The 12,789-nt window shown below is 41.6% G+C and overlaps 1 protein-coding gene across 1 annotated transcript; it reads right to left on the minus strand.

The window, feature by feature from the left end:
• Positions 1–8,640: 8,640 nt before the first annotated feature.
• On the minus strand, positions 8,641–11,322 carry LOC142956235 (fructose-1,6-bisphosphatase 1-like). Its single transcript, XM_076097738.1, has 7 exons — positions 11,153–11,322; positions 10,450–10,612; positions 10,223–10,315; positions 9,554–9,694; positions 9,253–9,390; positions 8,965–9,084; positions 8,641–8,829 (listed from the first exon to the last, which is right to left on the minus strand). The coding sequence occupies exons 1-7, from the start codon at positions 11,320–11,322 to the stop codon at positions 8,641–8,643; spliced, it is 1,014 nt and encodes a 337-aa protein (XP_075953853.1).
• Between the last annotated feature and the right edge of the window lie 1,467 nt (positions 11,323–12,789).

Genomic DNA, 12,789 nt, shown 5'->3' on the forward strand with positions numbered 1-12,789 from the left:
CGACAGCTGTTACAACACATGCAGAAGCTCCCGTCTTACACTTTTACACCATGAAACGTAACAAGCCTTGATTACAGCTGTGACACTGCGTACCCGTGAACACTGCACACATTTGCACACCCCAATAAAGACACGTCAGCTTGGAGGTTGAGTATGGTTTCCAGAGATGGAGGTGGGAAAGCACCAGGGGCCTTCACACGAGAAAGGTAAAGGGGAAAAAAAACACATTTGGCTCTTTTTTACTGCCTATTCTGCGCAAGTGTAAGCAGCGGTGTGAAATCCTAAAGACCCAGTACTTTACCTTTTGGTAAGGGTATTTCCTATTTCCTTACAATAACACTTAACAAGGAAAAAAAGAGTGTGAAGAGTAATAACAACTTCAGCAGTGTAAACAAACACCGAGCATGAAGCCACTCGGAATGAAAACAGAGTGTGTCTGTTGGGGCCTCGAGGCCGACGGAACAGAGCGTCGAAAAGAAAACCACTCAGTCGTTTGGGATAACTCTGTTCGTCTGACCCCCGTCACATCACCACACTATGACCACAAAGATCTGGCAGCTCTCAGGGGGCCCTCAGACCCCCTCGATTCCAATTAGAGAGATTAGACAGGAGTCAAGACAAGTGCAGAAGAGTTTCTTAGCCAAACAACCCCATAACAGCCCCCCTCTGCCACCTCCTCCAGCTGGCATACCAGAGCAACAGGAGGACTGCAGACTCAATTTAGACCGACATCAAAGTGGAGGTTAGAGAAAGCCCAAATGGTGGACTGCTCCAAGGGTCTGCATTAACTACAAAGAGCCTGACATCAGCCCAGACTGCTCAGGCCAAAGATGGCTCTTAACAGAGATAGATATGGGCGGTGTGGACGCGACTATTCAAGTTGTGTTTCTACTTTTGAGTTACTTTTACCCTTTGTAGAGCCACACACACTCCGATGCACAAAGCCTGTCTTTTCAACAACAAAAACTAAAGAACACACCCTGGGCCGCAGTTGCTTTTCACTTTTAAGGAGGAGTTCATAACACAGAGCAGAACCAAAGTCCCATCGGTGTTGGATGGCGGCCAGATGAGAACAACGGCCAGATTGAGTGGAGCCAGTAGCTCTGTATGATGGAGCAGGCAGCTGCTCTCCCCCAAACTGTGCCTCTTAAATTGCTCTTATACATCCTTTAACTTGTACACCAAACTTCTCAGATTGTTTCGAGGGAAATATGCGGCCAGTGTCCTTTGCATTCTTGTCCAAAACTTATTTCAGACGAGTACTTCCGGATATGCATCCTGTAGGCCTACATGCAGTCGTTCACGGCGACTTGCATATAATAGTGTTTCCAGAAGTGGAATGCGGGTTGCCGAGAGTAGATTTGCAAATACTCATGCAGAGACAGACATGCTCTTCAGTTTGTCTCCACTGCTGTCAGAAGTCATTACACACAAGCTGCAATGCCAGAACAATTCACTGAACTTTGTATTCAAGTGCTTTCAAGCCTGTAGAGAGGCAGAGAGAGAGAGAGGGGAGAGAGGGGAGGGAGGGAGGGAGGAAAAGGAGTCAATATTAAAAAGCTGCCAAGTGTTTTTCTGCCTGCATTTTTTCATTTCTCTGTGGTTCATGGAAACTTCTCAGATGTCCGTCTTAGACGTGCTGATATTTTGTCTTCATTCTTTTCACATGAAAGAGAGGAGTTTATATGCTTTTCGCTGAAAACAAGAAAATCACTTGCATGCAGTCATGACATTTGTTTGCAGTAAGTGTCATTTTTAATCAAGTCAACAACACGGCACTGCAGAGATTCTGTTTTCTGGTATGTGCCTGAAAAAATAGACAAGACGGATCAAATCACCTGGATCAAAGTGAGTTTAGCCCCAAACAGCCGCATAATATCGGTATGTCGGTCAACTACCCATGACTGGGTCGTGAGTGTGTATACGTAGACATTCATGATCCTCAGAGGACAAATCGTAGAGCTTTTGGTGATGCTGTGAAGTTTTTGTTTTCGGGGGGGCTCTGCGGTTCAGTGGCATGCAACGTAACCACTCGGCTACCAAGGCGCTCCTTCATTTGTTTTTGTTGTGAAATGTATCAACAACTTTGAATGGATTGACATCAAATTTGGTACTGATATCCATGGTACCCAGAGCATGAATCCTACCGACTTTGGTAATTCCCTGACTTTTAATCTTGCGCCACCAACAGGTCAGGTTTTTCACTTATCAAGTGAATTATCTTCATTGCTACAAAATCTCATACGGACGTTTTTAGTTCCAGAGCAATGCTTTCAAATGACTTCGGTGATCCAGTCCTTTCCATTGTCATTAGCATTTAGTTGAACAGCATCATTTTCTCTCCCAGTGTTGTCATTTGTGTGTTTTTGTGTGTTACTCCCCATACTGTTATCACATGTTCTGAGAATGCATCCCTCTGGGGGAAGCCACGCACTGCAGCAGGCAGGAAAAACATCTGACTCTGAACTCACAAAAGAGAACAGAGCCACAAGTTCAAACATGGGTCACTGGGGCTGTAAAGTAGCCAAGAGCACTCAGAAACTTGGCATCTTCGAAGCCAAAAGATTGTTAGGTGGTGTGATGCGAGGATGAACAGATCAATTGTTTTGTTGGTTTCCCATTAGCAAGGCTTTATAGATTCATTTGACTTGTTTTACAGCAGATTAATACCACGACAGGGAGTAAAGATTACATTACAAAAAGCTTCACGTCAGGGTTGATATTGTTTCACTCAAGGATTGAGCAGGAAAGCAGATGGGGCTGTTAAATAGATTGGATCAGATAGTTAAACTCCAGACAGAGAGGTAGAGGCTGGCTTCGCCATCACAAAGGATGGTATTCGATAGTGAGTGCTGTAGTAGATTGATGACACTTGCAGTAAAATCTGTGCTAGGAGGAACAATGGAAACTCCCCAGGGTTGCTTAGCCCTGCAGTATAGAGACACTTGGTGACAGTGGTCTGGTAATGATAAGATAACAGAGCCATTTCTCTTCAAAGAGGGGAAGAAAATAAAGCCACACAAATTTCCCCGGAGGTAAAGAGGCTATCTGTGTGTAAAAAAAGGAGGAGCTGTTACAGAAGGAAAAGAGAGGGCAGACACGGGTGTTTAGTATTTGTATGAAATCTGACTTCACCTCTCCAAACTCTGGTCACGTTTCTCCTCAAGAGTAAATAGCTCCTCAGAGATAAGAGGCTCCTTCATCGACTCCTGTGAATAAGTTTTAATCAGCGCTATATTATGTTGATGTAAATGAATACAGACAGTTTGATCAGGCAAACTCTCCATGTGACTGTGTAATGACTACTTATGCCAACCACAATGTTAAGTGTTGGGGATTGATGAGAAGATCGATGACGCTTTCATATCTGCAAAAAATGAGGCTACAGCAGACACAACCTTCGGGTCTGCAAAGTGAAGCCAATACAGAAGTGCCTTAAGCTTTCTTTCCTTCTAATCGCCAGCAGGGGGCGACTCTCTGATAGCAAATAGAAGTTTGATTGTATAGAAGTCTATGAGGAAATTACCCTGCTTCTCACTTGATTTATTACCTCAATAAGCATTGTAAACATGAGTTTATGGTCTTAATCGCTTAGTTTTAAGTCTTTGTTAATACAGCATGATTTTTATTTTGTAAATCCTGGTCCCATTTAGAGTCAAATAGACCATAAAGCCGGGTATGCTTTAGGGCGGGGCTACCTTGTAACAGGTCGACACCACGGCGTTGTCTGGTCTGGGAGTTGTCGTGTTTTTGTCTTAGAACTTTAACCCTTTCACAGTGTGTTTTCAGAAAGTTAATTGGAACATTTTGGTCACCTAAAAGCATTAGTTTGTACATTTCAGTTTGCAAAGAAGAAAGATGGCGACAGCCAAAAACCAAGATGCGAAGTCCAAAATGCTGGTCTTGAGGTTTCAAAACCGTAGTTTAAAACCATCGGGTGACGTCACGGAGACGACGTCCACTTCATTTGGACAGTCAATGGGCTACAGCTAGCAGCCTGTTAGCTAAGCTTAGCACAAAGACTGATAAAAGGGGGAAACAGTGAGTTGGGCTCTGTCAAATGGTAACAGAATACCCCTCATAACAAGAGTATTTCTAAAGTTCACTAACACCTTATATTTCACTTGTTCATTGTTATGTTCGGACAAATATAGGGATTTCAATCTGAGATACTTTAGTCTGAGCTAGAAGGGATCATTGTGGGATTATTACTCTGCATGCACGTACGCACACAGTACAGTCCTATAGAGCTGGAGAAGCAGGATACAAGATTGCCAGTCTTTCATTTCCCTGGTGCATTCTGTAACTAAGTCCGTCTGGCATCCCGCTAACGCGGAGTGAATTTTAAGCTCAATCTTTTAGGCGTAGCTGCTGTTTCAAGAGACAGAAAATGAGATGTGACCCAGGCCTTCCCTGACATTTGCCCGAGTAATCACAATGTTTGAGCAGAATTGAAGACGCTGTTTGAAAAGCAAGGGTCATTGGTTCTAGATTATCCTTCTGTCAGCCTCAAACGTATTCTTAGAACTTCAGGCTGGACTCTGGAAGCCTGTGGGCTGATTTGTTACATTTTGGTGAACAATTGCCGATGCAGTTGACAAAGGCGTGTATCATTCTAGATCACTGGAAAAACAGCCCCAGATACACAATAACTGCAGAGTTGTATTACATGGAAAGAGTGACGCTTCCCTCTTGCAAAAACATCCAAACAAATGCAAAGATACCCAAGAGCTTTTATATGTATTTATTTCCATTCATGTGGATGTAGAGGTCTGTAGATTGGTGGTTAGATTCCTTCCATATATAAAACAGTTATTGTTCCTAAACTTTAATAGACACGTATCCTACATGTGGAAAAGACTGGTGGTCAGAGCCCAGATGATGCTGTCACTGTGACAGTAACCACATGCTTTTAATCTAAACACACCACTCTTTGTAAGGCGCAGCACCAGCGGTGGTCTGGTCCAACTGTCCCGATCCTTGACATCACAGAACAAATCAAGATAATCTGAACTTTTCCCCAAATTCCATAGACGAATACCACAAAATAGCCTGGTTGCTAGCCGACTATATTTGACACACATTGAATGAAACAAGAACCAAGACATATTCTGAGCTGATTGATCGCCAGCTATATGCTGAGATGGACACTTGCCCTACAGCAGTAGTTACGAGCATAGGTCTTACATGCATGAGCAGATGAATATTTAATAATAAGTCATATCAAATGTAGAATTGAGAGAAGTTACTGAACCAGCTCAGTGCACTGCAAGCGTTAATGTTGCCTAGTAACATAACTTTGGACAAAACATTTCACTTCTTTGCCATCGGATGGTTTCTCCCATCCAACTTGGTTTCAGTAGAATCAGTTTGTCTTAAACAAGAGTCAAGTGAGAAAAAAAAGCTTCGACTTGACTCACTCGGCTGTCGGTCTGAATTTGGGATTTTTGGATGTGGAAATTTAATAATGCAGTCTTGTGACGTGAATCTACCAAGGAAACTTGGACTGTTACTTCCAAAATAAGAGTATTTTGTGGGGCAGAGGGTGGGCGGCATCGGGGATGCATGAAGTATCAGGTACAAATATGGGCCGTTTCTGGGCGAAGGTTGAGGCAGTATTTGGATTAGCAGTTAGCTCCGGTCAGGGTGGTCTGGGATACAGAGTTTATGTTGAATTTAAACATAGGCTCTCAGAGTCTGCCTACTGTCACTGTGCTGAGAAAAGCCATGCTGATGAGTTAAACAAGAGGTGGGATGGTCTAATGTGTAGTCTGATGGCTGAAGTTATAAAACCTTCTTATGGTATACTTGATCTTGTTTATAGTGGAAGTCTCTGGCTGAATAGATGGATAGATAGATTCATCTTTTGCTGATGAGCTACTGTTGGGGACCTGCGTCGCATGTCTTTCCCAATCTCTGTATCCCCTCATTGCCTTTTAACTCTCCACTGTCTGCTATCTAATAAAGGAATTTATTAGGAGATTAAGGGCCTACACTCGTGCTAGCAACTTTGTGAGACACAATCAAAATGACATGCATAAACCAAAACAGCGAAACGTGTCAGCAATTATATTTCAATAAAATGTAAAGCTCTACAGGCAATGTTTGCTTTGATGGTGGGGTCACCTTTTCTCTACTTTTGTACAGAGTTGTTGAGATATTTCACCAAAAACCACAAATGTCAACGTCATGGTAGCTCTAGAGGAAAAGTCACAGGATCATCACAGAGTAGGCCAATTGATCCTCTGGAGACCATGATTGTCTGAACAAAATTGCATAACAATCCATCCTTTAGTTGTTGAGATATTTCAATCCGGACAGAGCCAGCGAGGCTTAAGAGAACATGCTTATACATAAATTGGAGGATCTATTGTCATTGTGACTTTCCGTCCATCAAGCACCAGCTAAACTGAGATGCGCTGCATGGAGGGGGGGGGGCGGAGGTTGTTGAGTAAGCTGTCAGCTACAGAGACACACCACAGACGCACCGCTATAACGCTCTTCATCAGGGTGTAAAGTAAACAGAGCCTGTCTGGACACGGGCTGGATATCAGACAGACAAGGAAGGGCCATAACAGAAGACAGCAGGTACTGACCTGTCATGGTTAGACAGAAAGAAAAAGACAAGAACAGCTGCAAAGATCTGAATTATTGTTTTATAGTATTTATTCATTTAAATAATCAGTTGGCAAAAGTAGCCATGACAACATGATTTGACTAAATATTCTATCGAAAACTGTTTCAAGCTTCAGTTTTATGATTTTACTTTGTCATTGTTCTGCTTTTGTCTGAGAAAAATGAATAGTTAGACAGGGATGCAGCAGAAGTTAATTCCTAAGACTAGATTCAACAATAATGCTTACAGTGTACCACCTATTTTGAATACTGACCAAGATGTCATCTCATTTTGTCCTTTAACATGAGAGCGCACACACACACACACACACACACACACACACACAGTAGCAAGGGGGAAATAAACAGGCCGGGTTTTGCTGTTCCTGCTAAATCTAAATATTGACTCAGTGACCTACAATCATACACAGTCTGAACAAAATGGAAATAAACAAGTGTGCCTGTAATGTGTAAGTGTTTGTGTGTCTCATGGGCACTGAGGCCCCTTGAATGCAGACACCGACAAACGCACATAAAAAAAGAGGAAGCGGTTAAGTTTAGTGAATACCAGACAACATGGATTCCATCCAACACTCTGGAGCTACATAAATTATTTTATATTTTCTACAAACACAAAGAGGTTATTTTGCAAGCCCCAATCCTTCAGTCTCGGATCAAACATCTGCTATAAATTCACATAATTAAATTTTCGTATGACTCACATGCAATATTCAGGAGGCTTTAGATTGCCAAGATGTCCTCAAGAAATTCCATTATGCTCTCAGAGAAGCTTTTCGCTTCAATGCCAAGTTTCCAAGTGACATCAGCAGCCAGAGATCCACACAACGGTGTTATTATTGGGCTGTAACGTTATTAAAAGCTTATAAAGTTTCATATCAGACTTTCAATCTATTTTTTTTCCCTTTGCTGGAAGCTGCGGTACAAAAAACAACAAATGTGTGATGACTTGGTCGGCCTCGTTGTCCTACGGACCATGAAGACTGCTTTCCTAAATAAGCTTGGTTGAATGAGGTTTTTGTATTAGCATACCGTTTGATCTTTTTGTATGTCTCCGTTTGTCTTCGGACTCATTGGTGGAGTGGCTGAAACATTTCTGGCTCTATTAAGGTGTGCTGCTGATGCCACAAATCATAAGAGGCTAACAAGGAAACAGAGTCTAAGAGAAATGAAAATTGTTAATAATCTTGGACTAAAAGGTTTGAAAAAAAAAAAAAAAAAAAAAACATTATCTAACTTGTATCGTGTTGTTTTTACGCCTTCTTGCAAAAATGAGAGAATTGATACCACTCTCTTATCCGTCTGTTAAATATGAAGCTGGACCCAGCAGGCGGTTAGCTTAGCATAAAGAATGTAAACAGTTAGCCTGGGTCCGTCAAAAAAATGTACCAGTTACTCTGTGGCCAATGGATCAGACTGTGTACTTTGCAGCTTCCAGGTGCGACAGTGGAAACATCCTGTTACCTCAGCCCAAATTGTTCTATCAGGCCTCCAATTTTTCAGCCATTGAAAGAGGCTCAAATAGTTTGAGGCAGATGTGCTGTGGTAACAAAAAAAAAATAACAAAATGGCCAATTTGGATGTGAATAACAGCTGTAAACAATTATTTATTTTTTAATTTATGTCCTTACATAGAGCCATGCTTTACAGGACTTTTGGCAACTCAATGAAGAACACGAGCATCTTGTCATTCACCTTTATTTAAAAAATACAAGGTCTCTACAAATAACACTTACAGCAGAGAGATGGAATTAGCATCGTGTGAGGCAGAGTTATTAGTGAGGTTCCCAGTTCCTTCATCAGTGCAGTTCAGGGAATGAGTAGAAAGCACTAAACAATGAATGTCCAGATTGAGCCTCTTGATTGTGCCGTTAGTCCTGCTTTAGGTTGCTCAGCACAAACCTGCTGAATTTAAAAATAGGATTATACATTATTCCAGACAGTTTGCTAATTGATGGACATTATATATATCCTGGGTAAGGTGGATGCATAACGGAGTTGAATACCTCATTTCTTATGCTTCTTACAGATGGAAAGATACTCCTGCACGTCATCAGGGGATCCCAGGACCACGGGAACTCGCTCGTGGATGTTGGTGGGCTGGATGTCCAGAACATTCATGGTTCCCGTGGTGGCCATGCCTCCTGCCTGCTCTATGATGAAGGCCATGGGGTTGCATTCATACAACAGCCTCAGCTGTCAAGAAGCAGAAATAAGAGTGAGAAGACACGTCACTTATGTGTGGATTTTTGCTGCAACTTGACATATAGATGATGTAAATTACTCCAAAATGAAAAAATTCTGTCCATGTGCATATGCTCCACTTCTCACCTTGCCCTTAGGACTCGTGACATTAGCAGGATATAAAAAGATTCCTCCATACACCAAAGTACGATGAACATCGGCGACCATTGAACCAACATATCGACTGCCATACGGAGCAGAACCATCCTAGAGACACAGCGGGTAATGCAGAATTTATTTTATGAATTTATGAGTCAGTATGTCACCTTATTGTTCAGAATCAAAAATACATTGTATGTTTGTAATAATGGCCACTTATGACCAATTCCACATTAGGTTTAAAGGCAACAGTGACCATACACTCGCGACCATTACCTCTGGGAATTTCTTCTTTTGCAAGTACTCGGTCACGTCCGGATAAAAATGCTTTGCATATCCCTCATTCAAACTGTAGATTTTTCCCTTTTTCTTAATCTTCACGTCTCGATCCACCAAGATGAACTCACCAATTGCCTGAAAGAGAAATGCAAGAAGACAATGAAAAACGTATCAGAATGAAGAAACATATACCAACTGAAATATGGAGCAGAAAGGAATCATAGTAATAAAACAGTTTATATATAAATAATCAGGTAACAGTTTTGATGCCATCTATGACAAAAAACCTTTGTCTTACGGGGTCAAGCATGAAGCAGTCGACTCCTTGACCAGTGGACAGGACCATCATGGTGGCACTGCCATACAGAGCATACCCAGCTGCTACCAGGTTTCTTCCAGGCTGCAGAGCATCCTTCTCACATGGTTCATCCTCTGTGGTCTATGGAGCAGCACAAACAATGTCACATAAACAGAGCGAGGCATTATGGAAACCAATACGACTGTTGTCTCTGCCAAGGATACAGGGCAGGAGGATACAGTACTGGAGGACACTGCAACATATTTATTTATTTTACAAAAACTAATATCTCATCTACAGTAAAATAAAAAAACAATAGTGCCCTGGTAGTGTAAAAAGTATTCAGATCGTTTACTTGAGTAAAAGTAGCCACACAACAATGTAAAGTAATGTATTTTATTGACTCAATGTATATAAATTGCATGATTTGTATGTAAAATCTTAATCAGCAAGGTAATTAGTAACTGTCAGATAACTAACAGGGCTAAAATATGTCTCACTGAGATGTAGTTGATTAGAAGTATAAAATAGCATTAAATGAAAAAGTATATGTTTTTCAAAATTGTACTTAAGTACATGTCAATGGGTAAATGTACTTAATTACATTCCACCCCTTGACCCTACTCTTTAAAATCTACAGATGCTGAGACATATATATTCGTTGCGAACCTTTTTGTAGATGGCGAAAATTGTTCCAATCGAAGCAAGACAGTCGATGTTTGAGGAACCATCCAGTGGATCGAAGCACACTATGTACTTTCCCTGTGTGTTGAGAACAAATACTAACATCAAAATCACAATAATAGCAGATACAAACTTTAGAAAATCTACAGAAAAAGGTACACATATTTGCACAGACATGTATATCAATACATAGTGTAGACAGATGCAAGTACCCGCTTGTCTGGTTCCACAATGATGGCCCTCTCATCTTCCTCTGACACCAGCACACAGGAGCTGAAGGAGGACTTGATCATGTTGATGACCAGGTCATTGGACAGGATGTCCAGTTTCTTCACCTGGTCCCCCGTCACGTTGGTGCTTCCAGCGATGCCATATCTTCCGAGAGAGGAAAGAGGAGCAGACTGAAGTGATCAGAACCGGAATAAAAGCTGTCCATTCTGGTGCAATTTCAAAACACAGTGGAGGACATGTTTTAATCCCATGTAAACTAAGAGAAACACCTCTTAAATGTTTTGTTAAAACCCCTGAGAAAGGTCTGAAAAGCCCATTATCTCCTGGACCTCTGCCCTGGTGGGTCATACACACAACATGTACAGAGTTTACCTTTGGCCGGGGCTGAAGTTAAAACCGCTTACTGAATGTAACTAAAACAAACACTCTACCCAGATATCAATTCCTATTTCAAAACACATTCAAGACCGAAATCTAACAGACTGGATTAGAAACTTGCTAAAAAAATAATGTCAAAATAAAAGCAAATGAAAGTCATCAAATAATAGTAATCTTGATTGATTTATAAATGTCTAATAGGGTGTACACTACAGCTCCGCTCCTCATTAATATGTCTATTGAGAATTGAACAGCCTTTAGATTCAGATGCAGGTTTCCTTCCATTAAACACAGAGAAATACTCACAGGTTAGCGATGCCAGCCTTCCTGACAGCAGTTGAAATGGCTTTGACGGCGGTGCAGATGGAGTTGATCAGGTTGGTCAGCTCACCTGTTCCCTGGGCCTTCCTGCCCTCCTCCAGGACAAACCTGGTGAGGGTCTGCACATTGGTGTCGAAGGCTCCTTTGTCAGACATTTCGTTGTCAGGCGTGGGACTGGGACTGGGACTGGGACCTAATGCCGCGAGTGCAATGGGTGAGCGTGGAACCAAAGTTAACAAAAAGTGGACTCTAGAACTGAGATAGGGGAAGGGACGGGGGTGTGCAACGCTTCCAACCAATCAAAAGGGTCCTTTCACACCGTTGGAGGCTGGTTTGATCACTTCTTTAACTGTGGGTTGAAAAGAGCAAAGTTCAAAGATAGCGGTTTGTTTTAAAGTGACAATGGTCTTAGCTCGATTCAATCTCCTGGTCACCTTGATTAGAGCCTTTGTGTTGTTGTTGTTTTTTCAGTCTGTACGGTTTTGTTTAATAAGGTTCTGCAAAATAGAAGTTGCTAGCATCATTTTGTATGAATAAAAATCGCTTCATTAAGTCAAAATTGAGTGACACTTAAAACAGCACTTAGTCTCAACACAATTGGATCTTGTTGTGTTCATGGTGCAGAAGTGCAGAATCATTGAAAAAGCTTTTAACAGAAGCAATGTTTCATCATCTAGCTTAATTCCCATTTCCTTACAGGACATCAACAAATGCTCAATGCTTATTTTTTAACTTTCATTAGTTTAGTGCCACAAAAATGAACGAGATTTATTAAGCTCATCGTTTATGAAGTCCCCAACATTCATACATTTTCCCTGCAATAACCACCTTTTTGGAACAAAACGAGAGCACAGCTAGTACTAGATATGTCTAACTAGCACTTGTCTGGATACACTAGAACTGCTGTGATAACATTCCTTCCCTGCATGATCCTGAAGAGGTGTAAAGTTCAAATCATGGGACTCGGTGTCCTTGCCGACCCTACCTGATTGTATACAACACCATTCATATGACATATGTTGATGAAAACAGTCATAGACAGAAGCATTCAAAGTGCATGTTGTCTCCGTCTGTGACACAAACATGGAGGTAAGAGGACTACACACGGTGCATTTGACTAACAAAGTAACCTTACATGAAAAGTGCCAGAGACCGGTTTCACAACGGAAAGATGAACTTTGAACTTAACAAGATACCCGGCGTGATAATAGCCTCCACCACGAGGTAGAGTACGATGGTTAATCACAGACCACTCACAGCCTTTTCAGGTTAATGATAACAATGGAGCTGCAAATGCAGAACATCATGTCTCCACTTTGTCCACATGATGTCGCTGTGCAACTTACACGCTGTTGAATATAAATGAAGTCTGGGCAGAGATTCAAGTCTAAAGGAGCAGCAGGCCATTTCCTGCTGGTAACTGCTGTGTCTTAGATCAGTTGCATTGATGCACATTAAAGGCACTCACATCCTTCTTCCCTAAACGTTCAGCACCATGTGCAGGACTGCAGGGTGACCAACTTATTTTTGTCATTTGTAACTACAATTTAATTTGTGGACTACTAGAGTCAAATCATTGCAGAATATTTAAAAGAAGAACATGAATATCATGTCATTTTTTT

Source organism: Anarhichas minor, unplaced genomic scaffold, assembly GCF_050575085.1.
Source record: "Anarhichas minor isolate MPS153535 unplaced genomic scaffold, ASM5057508v1 ptg000002l, whole genome shotgun sequence".
In the NCBI taxonomy this organism is placed as follows: Eukaryota; Metazoa; Chordata; class Actinopteri; order Perciformes; family Anarhichadidae; genus Anarhichas; species Anarhichas minor.